Genomic DNA, 17018 nt, shown 5'->3' on the forward strand with positions numbered 1-17018 from the left:
CAGGAGAGGCTGAGCAACCATCTTACCCCTTGTTTATAGCGCTGATGAAGTGATGAGCAGCACTTCTCAGCAGTGCAGCCTGTCGGATTACAGGATCAGCAATAATACGTCAGGGATTGCTAACGTCTCATATTCTGATCAGTCAGTTACATTGATATTTTGGTCTACTGGCCAAATCAATCACAGTATCATGATTTCATTGTATTACGAAAAAAGAAAAATCAGCTCTCTGCACAGTTCTGAAAAGCATCTTGCAAGAACACCAATAAATCAGTGAGTAAAATTTATTGTGCAAGAACAATTTATGCATCAGATTACATGGTACATGATTGACTTTTTAAAGAACCTAGTCTTGTTGTCTTATTGGTTGACGGAAGAGTAAGTAGCAAATAAATGAATAGATACCTGAAAATAAGTCATATTACAAAGTTTAGTGCAGCTCCTAAGCCACAAAAGCAAATTCTGAAAGCCCCGAGTTTATATTAAGCTGATCACACTGCCTTGTTTTAAGAATCCATAAGTACATAAGAAATAGGAGCTGGAAGCGGCCATTTGGCCCCTTGAGTCTGCTCCGCCATTTAATATAATGGCTGATCTGATCATGGATTCAGCTCCACTTCCCTGCCCGTTCCCAAAACCCATTTATTCCCTTATCGCTCAAAAATCTGTCTATCTCCGCCTCAAATATATTCAATGATCCAGCCTCCACAGGGCAGGGAATTCCACAGATTTAAAATCCTCAGAGAAGAAATTCCTGCTCATCTCAGTTTTAAATGGGTGGCTCCTTATTCTAAGACTATGCCCCCTAGTTTTAGTTTCCCCTATGAGTAGAAATATCCTCTCTGCACCCACCTTGTCGAGCCCCCTCATTATCTAATATGTTTCGCTAAGATCACCTCTCATTCTTCTGAACTCCAATGTGTATAGGCCCAACCTACTTAAACTATCTTCATAAGTCAACCCCCTCATCTCTGGAATCAACCTAGTGAACCTTCTCAGAACAGCCTCTAATGCAAGTATATCCTTCCTTAAATACTGAGACCAAAACTGTACATAGTACTCCAGGTGTGGCCTCACCAATACCCTGTACAGTTACAGCAGGACTTCTCTGCTTTTATACTCTATCCCCCTTGCAATAAAGGCCAACATTCCATTTGCCTTCCAGATTACTTGCTGTACCTGCATACTAACTTTGTGTTTCATGCACAAGAACCTCCAGGTCCCTCTGTACTGCAGCATTTTGCAATTTTTCTTAATTTAAATTAGAATTTGCTTTTCTACTTTTTCTGCCAAAGTGGATCCTCACACTTTCCCACATTATACTCCATCTGCCAATTTTTTGCCTACTCACTTAGCCTGTCTATATCCCATTGCCAATTTTTTGTGACCTCCTCACAATTTGCTTTCCCACCCATCTTTGTATCATCAGCAAACTTGGTTACATTATACTCGGTCCCTTCATCCAAGTCATTAATATAGATTGTAAATAGTTGGGGTCCCAGCAGCGATTCATGCTGCACCCCACTAGTTACTGTTTGCCAACCAGAAAATTACCCATTTATCCTGACACTCTGTTTTTTGTTGGCATGGGTAGAAGATTGGCTAACTAATATTACCCCCAACCCCATGAACTTTTATCTTGTGCAATAACCTTTTATGTGGCATCTTATCGAGTGCCTTCTGGAAATCCAAATACACAACATCCATTGGTTCCCCCTTGTCCACCCTGCTCGATACACCCTCAAAGAACTCCAGCAAATTTGTCAAACATGATTTCCCTTTCAATAAAATCATGCTGACTCTGCTTGATTGAATGATGCTTTTCCAAATGTCCTGCTACTGCTTCCTTAATAATGGACTCCAGCATTTTCCCAATGACAGATGTTAGGCTAACTGGTCTGTAGTTTCCTGCTTTCTCTCTGCCCCCTTTCTTAAAATATATTTAATTTGTTTGTGGGCATGTTATTCAAATTTTGAGCTTCATTTTTGCTAGTGATGCATCAACAAACGCGTCATTTAATATTGAAAACAAAGTGATTGATGAATTTTAAGTCTAAGATTACTGGGATAGATCACAAACAAATAGTATATATTATTAATGCAGATCCAAGGAATTCCTGGCCACTATGGATAGCCTTGTCGCTACCCTCTTTCCCACCCCATGCCAGTTTGGGAACCTCAGATATATTTCGCTTATTTTTTACCATCTGCATGGTCAACACTTTTTGCATTATATAAATTAAGCAAATCCATAACATGTTCTTTCCACCAATAAACAGAATTGGTGAAAGTTTTCCAAGGTTAATTATAAAAGACTTAAAAACATTCAAATATTATGTGCAATTGAAAGAAGCTGATCACTAACCATAAGTGTAACAATTTCAAAATACAACATTTATTACCCTCAGAAGAAAATTAATACTAAAGGTCACTGGAATGAAAGGAAAAGATCACTTGTCTCAGTCATGGCTATGTTTATTTGCACAAGTGGGTTGGACCAGATTTCTGATTGGTCCCCTTTGAGAACAAGACACACCCAACATTTGTCCGGAATGTGTAATTTGATCCTGCCTGCTGGAGAGTCTCCGCAATGTGCATTTTGATCCAGTCATTTTCACTGGCTGTTCCAGTGCAGCCATGACAGTTAATGTGGAGAGTCGCTTAGAAAAGCAAGAAAACTCTCACAACCACATACAGCCTGCCCTGTTGACCCCCTCCTAATCGCCAGTTGAGTGATAGAACATAAAATTCTGGAAATGCTCAGCAAGTCAGGCAACACCTGTGGAGAGAGAAGCAGAGTTAATGTTTCACGTCGATAACTGTTTCTCTTTCGTAAATGCTGCCTGATTTGCTGAGTGAAATCCACAGGAGTGACTGTTTTACATAATTTGAGCTGCAAGGTTGGTTTAGTGAGGCGCATTTCATTCAACGAGAACAGGCGAGAGTGATGTCATTGCAAGTGACATCATAAGCAAAGGCGCAGATTTTTAGCATGCGCTGAGAATGGCATCAGCAAGTGGCACGTCACATATGCAGGGTAACATCACGGGTCAACCAGGAGTACCCACACTATCACTAATCATTCCATCAAACTAAACACCCTGGGCGAGAGCTGTGGTGACAGATGGGACATGAGGAGCATGATGCAGGGGTGGAGGGGTCAGAGGAAAGGAAGGAGGTGGTGCAGGTGTAATGGGGGAGGGGGTGGGGTTGGAAGAACATGATCCACATTTAACAGAGGGGGAGAACGCGACCCATCTTCCCATCTGGATCATGTTCTAGCTCTCATTCCCCACCCCTCCCACTTTAGACCTGGATCATGTTTTTTGCCCATCCCCACTGTTCTATCTGTGCACGCGTTCCCCCCTCCCCCCATCGACCCGGTTTCCTGACTTTCCCCCTCCAAGCTCCTCTCCTCTCTCCCCCGGTCCCCTGTCCTTTCCCCTCTTCGACCTCCTGACCTTCTCCCCAAACACGTGCAGCACAAGCAGGCTGAAAGTTCAGCCAGGCGCCTCTACCCGGGGGTGAGGGTGAACAATCGCTCCAGAAATACCCAGACAGACAAGTGGTGTTGAAGCCCTGGCCACGTGGCTGCAGAGCCGAGCCTGGTCCCGACACTCACACTCACACTCCCACTCCGAGGCTGCGACTTACTGCTCAGGCCTGCGCCTACCACAGATCGCAGGCAAGAGGAAGACAAGGGGCCTCTGGTGCGCATGCGCAGCTGCACATCGGATGCACATGCATAACTCCATTGGGGGCAGGACGCGGTTTAGGCTCCTCCCCCATGTTAATACAAATAATCACTCTGCTCAGTCGTACACACCTTCATTCTGTGTGTATAAGATTCTGAGGGGGCTTGACAGGGTACATACAGAGAAGATGTTTCCACTTACAGGGGAATCATGGGGGCATAGTTTCAGAATAAGGGGTCGCCCATTTAAAATGAAAAAATTAGTAATTTCTTCTCTCAGAGGGCTGTGAATCTTTGGAATTCTCTACCTGCAAACTGTAACTAGTGGGGTGCCACAGGGATCAGTGCTGGGGCCTCAACTATTTACAATCTATATTAATGACTTGGATGGAGGGACCGAGTGTAATGTAGCCAAATTTGCTGATGATACAAAGATAGGTGGGAAAGCAAATTGTGAGGATGCAAAGAATCTACAAAGGGATATAGATAGGCTCAGTGAGTGGGCAAAAATTTGGCAGATGGGAGTATAATGTGTGAAAATGTGAAGTTATCCACTTTGGTAGGAAAAATAAAAAAGGAAATTATTTAAATGGGGGAAGATTACAAAATGCGTAGGTACAGAGGGATCTGGGGGGTCCTTGTACACGAAACACAAAAAGTTAGTATGCAGGTACAGCAAGTAATTAGGAAGGCAAATGGAATGTTGACTTTTATTGCAAGGGGGATGGAGTATAAAAGCAGAGAAGTTCTGCTACAAATGTACAACATATTGGTGAGACCACACCTGGAGTACTGCATACAGTTTTGGTCTCCTTATTTAAGGAGGGATATACTTGCATTAAAGGCAGTTCAGAGAAGGTTCACAAGGTTTATTCCTGAGATGAAGGGGTTGCCTTATGAAGAAAGGTCGAGGAGGTTGGGCCTATACTCATTGGAGTTTAGAGAATGAGAGGTGATCTTATTGAAACGTGCAAAATTCTGAGGGGGCTTGACAGGGTAGATGCAGAGAGGATATTCCCCCTCATGGGGGAATCTAGAACTAGGGGGCATAGTTTCAGAATAGGGGGTTGCACATGTAAAATGGAGATGAGGAGGAATTTCTTGTCTGAGGGGTGTGAATCTTTGGAATTCTCTACCACAGAGAGCTGTTGAAGCTGGGTCATTGAATATAATTAATGTAAAGGTAGACAGATTTTTTAAATGATAAGGAAGTCAAGGGTTATGGGGAGCAGGCAGGGATGTGGAGTTGAGGCCAGGTTCCGATCAGCCATGATCTTGTTGAATGGCAGAGCAGGCTCGAGGGGCCAAATAGCCTACTCCTGCTCCTAATTCTATGTTCTTATTCCTACCAAATTGCTCACCATGTCCCACTCCTGGCATGCCTCTGGTGAAGCTGCCATCTTAGCTCCCTTATTTCAGAGGGCTGAAAACTCAAGCAAAGCTGGTTTAGTCATTCTTTTCCAGATTTGGATTGACCATGTCGAGCATTACCATGTCTCGTTCTCCTTAGCTAAATACTTTACTATCCCAAGCCAAGGCTCCTTTGCTCCATGATGAACCATCTCCTCAAAATCTTTTCTCTTGACCCCTTCATCACCAATACCAGTCTGGAAGCTCAAGGACTATCTGTGTAGATAACTATCCTTCCGTTCCTTTCTGCTTTTGACCCCCTCCAGTCCCTCACCCACTCCACCTCGGATCCCATCAATTTTACAATTTCTCTTGCCCTGGCACTCGTCAACTCATCTCGACCAGGAAACCTACATCCTGCTTCCCCCTACAGTGTCTGTCGTGACTAAGTGGTAGCACTCTTGCCTCCAAGTCAGAAGGTTATAGATTCAAGCCACACTCCAGAGACTGGAGCACACAATCTAGGCTGACACTCTAGTGCAGTACTGAGAGAGTGCTGCACTGTTGGAGGTGCTATCTTTTAGATGAGACATTAAACCGAGTTACCGTCTACCCTCTTGGGGACAGAGAAAATCGCATGGTACTATTTCGAAGAAGAGCAGGGGTGTTTTCCCTGTGCCCTGGTCAATACTTATCCCTCAACTAACATAATTATCACATTGCTGTTTGTGGGATCTTGATGTGTGCAAATTGCCTGCCACGTTTCCTACATTACAACAGTGACAACATTTCAAAACTACTCCATTGTCTGTAAAGGACTTTAGGACATGCTGAGGTCATAAAAGGCACTATATAAATGCAAGCTCTTTCTCCTTTACCCACTCAATACCTGAACACTCACTACACTTCCTGGCCCTCATGTTTACCACCATCCTTAATGGATTCTTCTGCCCAAGCATTGTCTTCTCCTTTCAAAAATGCTAACATCAATCCTCCTTCAAAAAGGAACCTTGACCCTTCTGTCCTCTTCAAACTCCCTTTCCTCTCTACATTTACCACTATCTGAAGTAGTAATATGAGAATCTATCTTGGTAAAGTCTCAGCATTTGTCGACCCTTAAAATGTATACAAATGGTTTTGGAAACAATTCTGAAAGAAACATGGCTTAATATCTTGCTATGTGCAAATTGCCTGCCATATTTCCCACATTACAACAGTGACTACACTCGAAAAGTACTTCATTAACTGTAAAGCATTTTGAGACATCCGGTGGTTGTGAAAGGCGTTATATAAATGCAAGTCTTTCTTTATTTCTTTCTTTCTAATATCACATTAGTATATGGAAATTGAAGCATTTCAAGGTTAGATGGATTTTAATTTAGGCATTGTCTGGTCTTCAATATATATAGTTCTGAAAATATCTCTGCTGCTCCTGATGGAAAATCACAAATTGAGACAAAAAAGTAAACTTCATGCCGGAATTCAATTAAAAATAGAAAATATGGGTACCACTAAATCAATAAATTCAGAAAGCAGTGGGAAAAAGGCATACTGCAATAGTGAATTAAATGGTAAAGTAGGCAGCAGTGAATTAATACATTTATAGAGCGGCAGGCACACCAAATATATCAACAAATTAATAGAGCAACAGGTAAAGCCCAGAATAGATATAGAGGGGGTATTTGAGAAGGAGGGTGGAAGAGGGAATGGGAAGACTAGAATGTGGGATTTAGACGTTGCGGAAGTAAGGGTCAGGGCTTTAGAGACCATTCAGCATAGGTTCACCAATATGATATCTGGGATGGGCAATTAAAATTATGAGAAGAAACATGAAATAATAAGCATATTTCCCTTGAAGTAGAGGAGGCCAAAAGGAGATTTATTAGAGGTTTTTAAAATTAGGAAGGGCTTTGATAGGGTAAATAGGGAAAGACCATGGGAAAAATTGGGCTACTTGCTGAACCCGTTTGTGCTGCAGCTCTTAACGTCTGTCTCTGGTGTGGGACGTGGCAGCCGCCATTTTAGTGAGGGCTATAGCCCTGCCATTAGCAGCGCTGGCCCTGAACATGCAAATATGGAGAGCATGGCGGCACGCTGACATCATGCCACGCTCTGCAAACTTCGACTTTATGTTGAGTTTAGCACTGGGTCCTAACCCCGCTGAAAAGCGAGCATGCGGCAGACTGATAAGACATAGTCAGCACCTTTTAAAGGGACACACACATCTTTCAGGTAAGTTTGCATTTAAACTTTTGGACTGGTTTTTAATATTTTATTGTAGTGGCTTGGAGCAATACATGTTAAAAAATTTTAACGTGTGCAGGGAGTGCTGCTGGATGCTTCCAAGGCCTCCGATGATAAAGGAAGGCTTCTGAGAAGACAGAAAATGCTGCAAATACTCAGGTTAGGCAGTATCCATGGAGAGCAAAACAGAGTTCACAACTCAAGTTGAGATGCTGCTTGACCTGCTGAATATTTATAGCATTTTCTGCTTTTATTCAAGACTTCCAGTATCTGCTCACAGAGGGAGGGGGAAGATTCAGAAGAGGAGGAAGCACAAAGGGAGGAAGCAGCAAAGCAGGAAGCAGAAAGAAGGATGCATCCCAGACAGCCCCTTTCTGGCTGTAATTTCCAGGATGGAATCATCCGCCTGCAGTATCAGTGACCACAACCTCAATTCCCCTTTCAACATTAGTCCCACACCTTACCTTCCCTCTGTTACTGGCCATCACACCATACTCTTGGCCACAATGCTGAAATGAAAGCCACCACAAAGCAAACTTTCTGATCCAACTTTATACATCTATCCATCCAAAGTGACATCAAGAAATCAACTCATTATCCTTATGCATTCCCTTAATAACCAAGTGCCTTTGCCTATCCTACTGATGTCATGCAGTGATAACCCAGTGGCTGCAGCAGGGCTGGCCAAAGGCTGCTGACTTTCAGTAGGGAAGTCTGCAGATGGCCTTGCAGGATGACCTTAAGGAGCTGGTGACTGAGAGTGTGAAATCGAGTGATGGGTATTCTTCTCTTTCCTTTCACTCTTCTTGGTCAACCAGTGGCTGGGCAGGCTGCATTTCTTGGATGTGTGAAATGAGGAAGGCACAAGCGTGCAGTTGTGGTGAGGGGAGGGCGGGAAAGCAAGAGGTGCACGCGAGGAGGATAACGTATAAGGATACCAGCATCTTGTATCCTTTCAGTCCCGCCACTGGCCAAGGGCTCAGCCATGCCTCTACCAATAATGGCCAGCACCATCTCCTCCAAGGGGAAGGTGAAGCTAGGAATGGGAGGTGTACCAAGTGTTTGGTGCAGATTGTTGGTAGGCGAGCGACTGGGGGTGGGGAGAGGGTGGAGGAGTTGTGCATTCAGAATTGTGCGAGGCTGGTGGTGCAGTTGGTAGGAGATGACTTTTGAAGATGTGTTCACTGACCTTGACCACTGGTCTGAGGTCAAGAAACTTCTTTAGGCACTGGAGCCAGGTGGTGGGGGCGACACTGCTGGCAGTGATGATCTCGCGGTGATCTGGTCCCAGATTGTTCTTTCTGGAGAGTCTCTTGGTCCCTGTGGGTAAGGACCTCTCTTGCAGTGTTAACCCCCTGCACAAAGCTGGAGTGCCGCATGCAAGACACTGGCTGCCCTTCCTTGGCTTGCTGAACCATTTGTGTTAGTGCTCATTTATTCTTTTTTTTTTTTAAAAGGTGTGGAAGGCTTTAAAGAGCTGCCATTTTGGGAATCCTTTTTAATTTTTTTTTCTGAAGGCAGTTGAGCTCTAAGTGCTAAAAACTGACTACTTAAAAATATATATATTTTAGAAGGCAGTTCCTATTTAAGGGACCATACTGCTTTCTAAAATGACAGCCTTGCTTTAAGAGAAGGCTGTTCTTGCTGCAATGGCCCTATGGCCACACCGGCAGTGTGAGCTGTGGGGAGGATGCTAAGAGGCTGCAGGGTGACTTGGACAGGTTAGGTGAGTGGGCAAATGCATGGCAAATGCAGTATAATGTGGCTAAATGTGAGGTTATCCACTTCGCTGACAAAAACAGGAAGGCAGAATATTATTTGAATGGTGGCAGATTCGGAAAAGGGGAGGTGCAACGAGACCTGGGTGTCATGGTACATCAGTCATTGAAGGTTGGCATGCAGGTACAGCAGGCGGTGAAGGTGGCAAATGGCATGTTGGCCTTCATAGCGAGAGGATTTGAGTATAGGAGCAGGGAGGTCTTGCTGCAGCTGTACAGGGCCTTGGTGAGGCCTCACCTGGAATATTGTGTTCAGTTTTGGTCTCCTAATCTGAGGAAGGACGTTCTTGCTATTGAGGGAGTGCAGTGAAGGTTCACCAGACTGATTCCCGGGATGGCAGGATTGACATATGCGGAGAGACTGGATCGGCTGGGCCTGTATTCACTGGAGTTTAGAAGGATGAGAGGGGATCTCATAGAAACATATAAAATTCTGACGGGACTGGACAGGTTAGATGCAGGAAGAATGTTCCCGATATTGGGAGAGTCCAGAACCAGGGGTCACAGTCTAAGGATAAGGGGTAAGTCATTTAGGACTGAGATGAGGAGAAACTTCTTTACTCAGAGAGTTGTTAACCTGTGGAATTCTCTTCCGCAGAGAGTTGTTGATGCCAGTTCGTTAGATATATTCAAGAGGGAGTTGGATATTGCCCTTACGGCTAAAGGGATCAAGAGATATGGAGAGAAAGCAGGAAAGGGGTACTGAGGTGAATGATCAGCCATGATCTTATCGAATGGTGGTGCAGGCTCGAAGGACCGAATGGCCTGCTCCTGCATCTATTTTCTATGTTTACATTGTGCTTCCTGCTGAGACTACTGCCTGATGAATTGGTCTTGCACACTGAGTTCAGCACTGTGCTAATGTCAATTACCAAACAGCACCAATTTACCGGTCTGCCAGCACTATAAATTTTGGCGGCCATTAATTGCGGCGCCACCGGCAGGTCTCCAGTATTCCCGAATTTCTAGGCCACTATTTCTTCTGGTTGGAGCATCATAAATTTAAAATTGCTATGAATTACATAGAATTTGCAGCACAGAAACAGGCCATTCAACCTAACTGGTCTAGGTCAGTGTTTATGCTCCACACGAGCCTCCTCTCACCACATCAGCCTATCATTTATTCATTTCTCCCTCCTGTGCTTATCTAGCTTCCCCTTAAATACATCAAATGCACATGACGAGAGTAAGAAGCGAGGGTATGAGACAAGAGCTGTTGAAACATGGAATGCTTTGCACATGGAGCTGTTGAGGCACAGACCAGTGTTTCTTTTCAAGGAAAATTGGAGAAAGATTTGAAGCAGAAAAAGATATAAGGCTATGGATAGAATGGAACAGTGGGATGAGTTTTGTATTGCTCCAACAAAGAGCCAGCACAGGCACAATGGGTTGATTATCTTTTTTCTGTGCAGTAAAGTTCTATGTGGGGTGCGTACAGGGGTCAGGTAGGTTCAGAATTCAGACATTGGATCATAGTGGGGTCAAGGGTCCCAGGCATGGGATCATAGAGGGGTCAAGGGTCCCAGGCAGAGGTCATGGCTCATGATGTGGGTGATTTTAAAACCCTAGGAAGTAGACTCGAGACCAGCCACAGTATCATCAGGAAAAGCAAACCACATGTAGACTGACCCAAAATTGGGAGGCCAGCCACTATGCCCCCAGTGGGTTTCTGTAGGTTCTCAAAATCTACTGGCAGAAATGTTAAGGGGATTCCAGAAAATGGACAAGAGGTTCCAGGATACCTCATTTATCAGGTGAAAAATTAAATGGGGAAAAACATCCAAAGAACAGGGAAGTCCCTCAAAGGGTAAGGTACACCTCTCATCACTCAAAACGTATACTTTAAACACCTGACAAATAGGGAACACCACCAACATTTGGTATACTTGGGCAGCTAGTGGCCTGCAAACTGGCAAGGGTCCCTGGCGCCTGTTCATATTGGGTGAAAATCCCAAAACTGCCCCTGTTCCCATTTGGACCATTAGGCACCATCCTCCCACAGCAGTCCCACTTATCAACCTCCTTATCCAACCAGTCCACAGTCCTTTTTGCACACATGGGTACTCCAGGCTCCATCAGTGTTTGTTTTTACAATCCTGCCTTAAAGCATTCAAGAATAAATTTCTGTATTTTATAATTAATGGATGGAAAATCATTGTATAATCGTTGTATAATTTTGTTATAAATGCCACCAGTATGCATAAGCAGCACAGAAGTGTAAAAAATGTATGCAATGTACTATTGGAGTTTGCTCACTTATACAGCCTTTAATAAAATACCCATTAAAATAGAAATGACTTCATAAAACACTCAAAAGTTCATTTATATGTTAAAATCAACCCTTCAGCCTCAAAAATGGTCACGAGATTCCTTTAACCCAATAGACAACCAAAATAAAGAGGTGAGTGATGAAAAAAAACAACTTTGTAAACTCAATTTTCTTTTCTATTTACAAAGAAACCACAATCATATGCTGAGCAGTTCATAATAGAAAACAGCATTTGTTAATAAATATCACTTGCCTGAAATAAAAACTTTTGAGAATTCAATCTCCAGTTTCTTTCAAATCCTTTAGGGAGAGCAAAAAACAACCAAACCCTCAGAGAATGAGAGGACACACCCTTCTATTCATAGATTGCACACTGGAAAATTCTGCAAAGTGCATATGTGCAACTCGCTCTAACTGTTGAGGCAAAAATATCCAGTTGCTGAGGCCTCGAAGTTAAAAAAAAACTTTAATGAATGTATTACAAGACACAAAAGAATTCAAGCAAGTAAATTTCAGTACATTATTGTGAAATATGTAATTTTTGACTTTTTTTTTTAACGTTTTGGTCATTAGAAATTTGAATGACTGAGAAAAGTATAATAGACACAATTTTCCCCAAAAGTGTTTAGTGATTTCAACAGTTTCTGAAGAAATGAAGACGATAAAATCATTACACAAGTTTTCCCATTGTAAAATTTTGACATACGGCTTTCCCAATATAAATGCTTCAATACGGGTTTCCCAGCATAAATGCTGACATGAAAAACGTTACAGAAAATAACATTTGTAGACAGGTGAGCGACAGACGCAAGGCTTTTTAAAATACATATAAAAAGGTCCTTAATCTCCGCAGGAGTTGCCCTGATCTCCTGCCAAAGCCAAGGTAAGAAATTGGGAAAACCGCTATGGAAATTCAAGGCCACAGTATCTAAAGTATCTGAGCATAATCGTTTTATGTATTTCTGAATTAGTTTCTAGCAAAGTTCAACTCTATTTGAATTCACAAAGACACACGAGGAGGCAATTAATTTTCCACAATTTATTATCAATGCGAAAGTAAGTGTATGCTAATGGAAGTTTCATTTTTTTTTAAAACCTCAGGACCATTGCACCACATAGAGAGAACTTTCAAAAGTCATTGTCAGGTTATGCAAAGTTTTGGTTCTAAAAATTCAGTAGGTCCCCTTTTACTGAAAAATAAATCCACACAATTTACAATTAAAAATGCAGTCACTCACTGTTAAGACATTTTCATGTATCAGACCCAAACAATAGCAAAATAAACCTAATCATTCATACCAACTTGGCATTTTGGTACATTTGGTAAAATGTTTATGATGAAATGTTTAAATTCACTGGAAATAATAAACTTAAGAATAAAACCTCAATCACTAGTTTGTACATAACGGTCAGGGTATGTCAATGTCAAAGCAACTGATTAACACACTTGAACAGCACTAAAATTCTGGAAACAAATCCACATAATATCTACAAAACCTAGTTTAAACTATTTAAATCAGAACTGTACATTAAATTTACAAAAAAAAGCAGGACAGAAAAAATGTCTTAAAAAAATTAATCTCTGTATTATTAGAACTACATAAATACAGACCAAGAATACCACAATGAAAAGGTGTTCTGTTACTATAATGCCAAATATCAAAATCCTTCAAAACTTTGCATGGTGATACTGATACAAAACCACATTCTGAAATGGCACAGCCAATGTAAATGAAAATTGTTAAGTCCAGTTAGCTCAGGAAAAAAGAAACTGCTGATGTGTCGAAACATGCTGCATGATCCACTGCAGCCGTGCTGGAATTAGCTCATCAACAACGCTTGCAAACCAATATGCAAAAACAACACTGAGTACTTGTCAAATATAGAAGCTGTAGCATGGTTCAATTCAGTTCAGTTAAAGCCCAGGCACTTTAATTTTTGTTAACTGTCAGACTTCTGTGTGTTGTTGAGAATCAAGTGGTGGAATAGTCACATCATCAAAGTGGCCTTCATCCCCACTTTCATAGTCACTCATCATGACTTCAGATTCTTCCATCTCACAGCACGCTGAAACATCAGAGCAAGAGGCGGTGGTGGATGTGTACACAGACATAGACATGTTGTCCATGCTGGGTGGTTCAAAGTCATCATTATATGTTAAAGAGTAGGATGGGTAGGCCCCCCTGTAACTACATCCTGCAGGGACTGCATTCCGAGGTTCTGAGAGGTCCGCTGAATAGTGGTGATGGGGTAGATACTGATTCATGTTAAAATGCTGTCTACTTTGCGATGTTGAATTCAGACTTCCAGTAGTGGGCATGTCCCGTGGAGGCTGTATGGAATCAAACTCATTGTATTCCGGGGGCAATGGTGGTAGTTCATCATGAATTGGAAAATCATCTGGAGGAGGTGGGAAATCACTTTCAATGTCATACCCTCCAGGGTAGTAGTCTGTGTCAATGGAATTAGGATCAGAATAAAGTGGGGCGGGGTGTTCTACTACCTCATACTGTGGGTACTCCTGGATACCAGGTAGTTGAACATTTGGCATCCAATCAGATGTGTCCCAGTGATATGCTTTTGCATAGAAAAGAAAGGGAGAAAAATTAGAATGTTTAACTTTGGACGAGGCCTTTAGTGTTGATCAAAAAAAAAACAATTTGTACAGAAGTAGCAATTAATGTTAGGGCTCACTGGAGTCTCCACAGTGCAACAGAACATGGCTGGGGTGGCCAATAGCTCCCCCATTACAAATGACAAGAGACAAATACATTTTTACCTGGACATTTTAAAATTATGCCAACTGACAGCCAGCACACAGCCATACAAAATATACAGAGATTTAAACTAGCGGGTCATGTTATTCTGGTTATGTTACAAATGTAGTGGCTGCTGTGCTTGAATAGAAACTGCTGGGATCGAGTTTTAAAGGTAAATCTTTTATATCGTCTACCACGCATTCATCACTGATACTGAACATGTGAATAATGGATTAACATTTCACTCTCTTGCAGCTATGCAGATTAACGTGCAGTGAATGTTAAAGTGAAAGATGCGCAGCTTTAAGTGAGTATGAGAGAATAAAGGCATGCAGACAAAAGTCACCTCTTGGATTCTTGAGGTCATGACCCGCAAAAGTTTCTTTAGGTGGTAAAGAGTAGGAAAGGGAGGAAGAAAACATGAAATATTAAAGCATCAGGAGACTAAAGAAATGTCTATACTAACATTCCATGTGCTTGCTTGCAACAAACAATTTAAATGCCAGTTTTCTACATACGTACATTTTTAAGAGCAGTTAAGTGCTGTTTACCAGAATAGGTGATATATTACAACTCTTTTACAATACCAGTAAATGGCTGTGAAAATTTCCTAGTGTATCAATGGCCAAATAAATCTATGACTTTTCTCTCACTTTAGCATTCTAATGATGAAAAATATGACTGCTGTGAAAGATAAAGAAGTTTGAAGTATTCCGGTAAATAAGAACTGTGACATCTATAACATAACTACAAACATGAAGATGCATAAAGAAGCTAGAAGATGATATCTATGGATTTAATGCACAAAACTACAACGTACTCCAGGAAAAAGGCCACACACAAGAACATAAAAAATAGGAGTAGGACATTTGACCCCTTGAGCCTGCTCCGCCATTTAATAAGATCATGGCTGATCTGATCATGGACTCAGCTCCACTTCCCTGCCCGCTCCCCATAACCCCTTGTCCCCTTATCGCTCAAAAATCTGTCTATCTCCGTTTTAAATGTATTCAATGACCCAGCCTCCACAGCTCTCTGGGGCAGAGGATTCCAGATTTACAACCCTCAGAGAAGAAATTCCTCCTCATCTCAGTTTTAAATGGGCGACCCCTTTATTGTAAGACTATGTCCCCTAGTTTTAGCTTCCCCTATGAGTGAAAATATCCTCTCTGCATCCACCTTGTCTAGCCCCCTCATTATCTTAAACGTTTCGATAAGATCATCTCTGATTCTTCTGAACCCCAATGAGTATAGGCCCAACCTACTCAACCTTTCTTCATAAGTCAACCCCCTCATCTTCAGAATCAACCTTATGAACCTTCTCTGAACAGCCTCCCAATGCAAGTATATCCTTCCTTAAATACGGAGACCAAAACTGTATGCAGCACTCCAGGTGTGGCCTCACCAATACCCTGTACAGTTGTAGCAGGACTTCTCTGCTTTTATACTCTATCTCCCTGGAATACTGCGTGCAGTTTTGGTTTCCATATTTATGAAAGGATATACTTGCTTTGGAGGCAGTTCAGAGAAGGTTCACTAGGTTGATTCCGGGGATGAGGGGGTTGACTTATGAGGAAAGGTTGAGTAGGTTGGGCCTCTACTCATTGGAATTCAGAAGAATGAGAGGTGATCTTATCGAAATGTATATTATGAGAGCGTTTGACAAGGTGGATGCAGAGAGGATGTTTCCACTGATGGGGGAGACTAGAACTCGAGGGCACGATCTTATAATAAGGGGCTGCCCATTTAAAACTGAGATGAGGAGAAATTTCTTCTGAGGGTTGTAAATCTGTGGAATTCGCTGCCTCAGAGAGCTGTGGAAGCTGGGACATTGATTAAATTTAAGACAGAAAGAGACAGTTTTTTTTTTAAACGATAAGGGGTTACGGGGAGCGGGCGGGGAAGTGGAGCCGAGTCCATGATCAGATCAGCCATGATCTTATTGAACTGCGGAGCAGGCTCGAGGGGCCAAATGGCCTACTCCTGCTACTATCTCTTATGTTCTTATAAAGGCCAACATTCCATTTGCCTTCCTGATTACTTGCTGTACCTGCATACTAACTTTTTTGTGTTTCACACAATAATCTAATCTTAAGTATTCATTCAGAAATACAGCCCATGATTTATTACTAAATGTTGTAATTTTATCTTGAAATAGCGATTCTCCTAACTTGGGTTGTTACGTAACATTTTTAGATTTGGTGCTGAAACGAGATGCTTTGATCTCTGTTTTGGTTCCCAGTACTCTTCCTGCTCCATTGCCAAGGCTGAACACTGAAATAGCATACTTCTGGAACTAATAACGGTCGCTCCAGTCAGGACATTCACTGCTAAATGCAAGAGACTAAAAATCCCTCTCGACAATCGGCATTTCAGACATTTGTGGGCTCCACTGCTGCCTACACCCGATCCTGGGACACTATTGATGTATGCCTGCATTGTGCATAGTTAGTGCTGGGGTCGACAGAGGCAGAACTGGCAGGAGTTCCAGCGAATTGGATCATCTTGCTAGTCCAGCCTCTTCCGATGATGTCTGCATGGAGGGAGCAGATACTAGTTCCTTCCTGGTTTCTGGTGGATTTTGGGGGCACACACAAAAAAAAAGAGACGGAGTCTCAGTAGAACTGGAACTCTCTCCAAATTCTGGCTTGCACGCCACTAATACGCTTTGATTGCAACCCTCTCCCAAGCTCAGGAATTTCACATTTAATAGTTTTTAAGAACAGGAAAGAACATACAAAATTCCTTTTTTGCTTATTTCCTGAAGAAATAGAATATGAAAGATTATTTTAGAATGAATAATTCACAATCTAAGTAATTGCAGGGCTTTATCTTGGAGTATTCCTTTGCTCTGAGTCTTCAACGACAACGTTGTGAGAGTATTGGAACATAATACTGGATTCATATTTTCAGCGCTCCCAGTT

General features: G+C 42.2%; 1 protein-coding gene across 7 annotated transcripts in view; it reads right to left on the minus strand.

Annotated features, from left to right (window-relative positions):
- Positions 1–11906: 11906 nt before the first annotated feature.
- fat1a (FAT atypical cadherin 1a) overlaps positions 11907–17018 on the minus strand; it is a 227293-nt gene continuing 222181 nt past the window's right edge. For 5 of the 7 annotated variants that reach the window (XM_070869564.1, XM_070869585.1, XM_070869545.1 and 2 more), the window contains 2 exons: positions 14441–14476; positions 11907–13912 (listed from right to left, as the gene is read on the minus strand). In XM_070869564.1, coding sequence (XP_070725665.1) covers positions 13284–13912; positions 14441–14476 — 665 coding nt within the window. In that variant the 3' untranslated portion in view covers positions 11907–13283. The remainder of the gene's footprint in view (positions 13913–14440; positions 14477–17018) is intronic. The other 2 variants (XM_070869574.1, XM_070869536.1) reach the window with 1 other exon arrangement.

This window comes from Pristiophorus japonicus, chromosome 2, assembly GCF_044704955.1.
Source record: "Pristiophorus japonicus isolate sPriJap1 chromosome 2, sPriJap1.hap1, whole genome shotgun sequence".
Taxonomy (NCBI): domain Eukaryota; kingdom Metazoa; phylum Chordata; class Chondrichthyes; family Pristiophoridae; genus Pristiophorus; species Pristiophorus japonicus.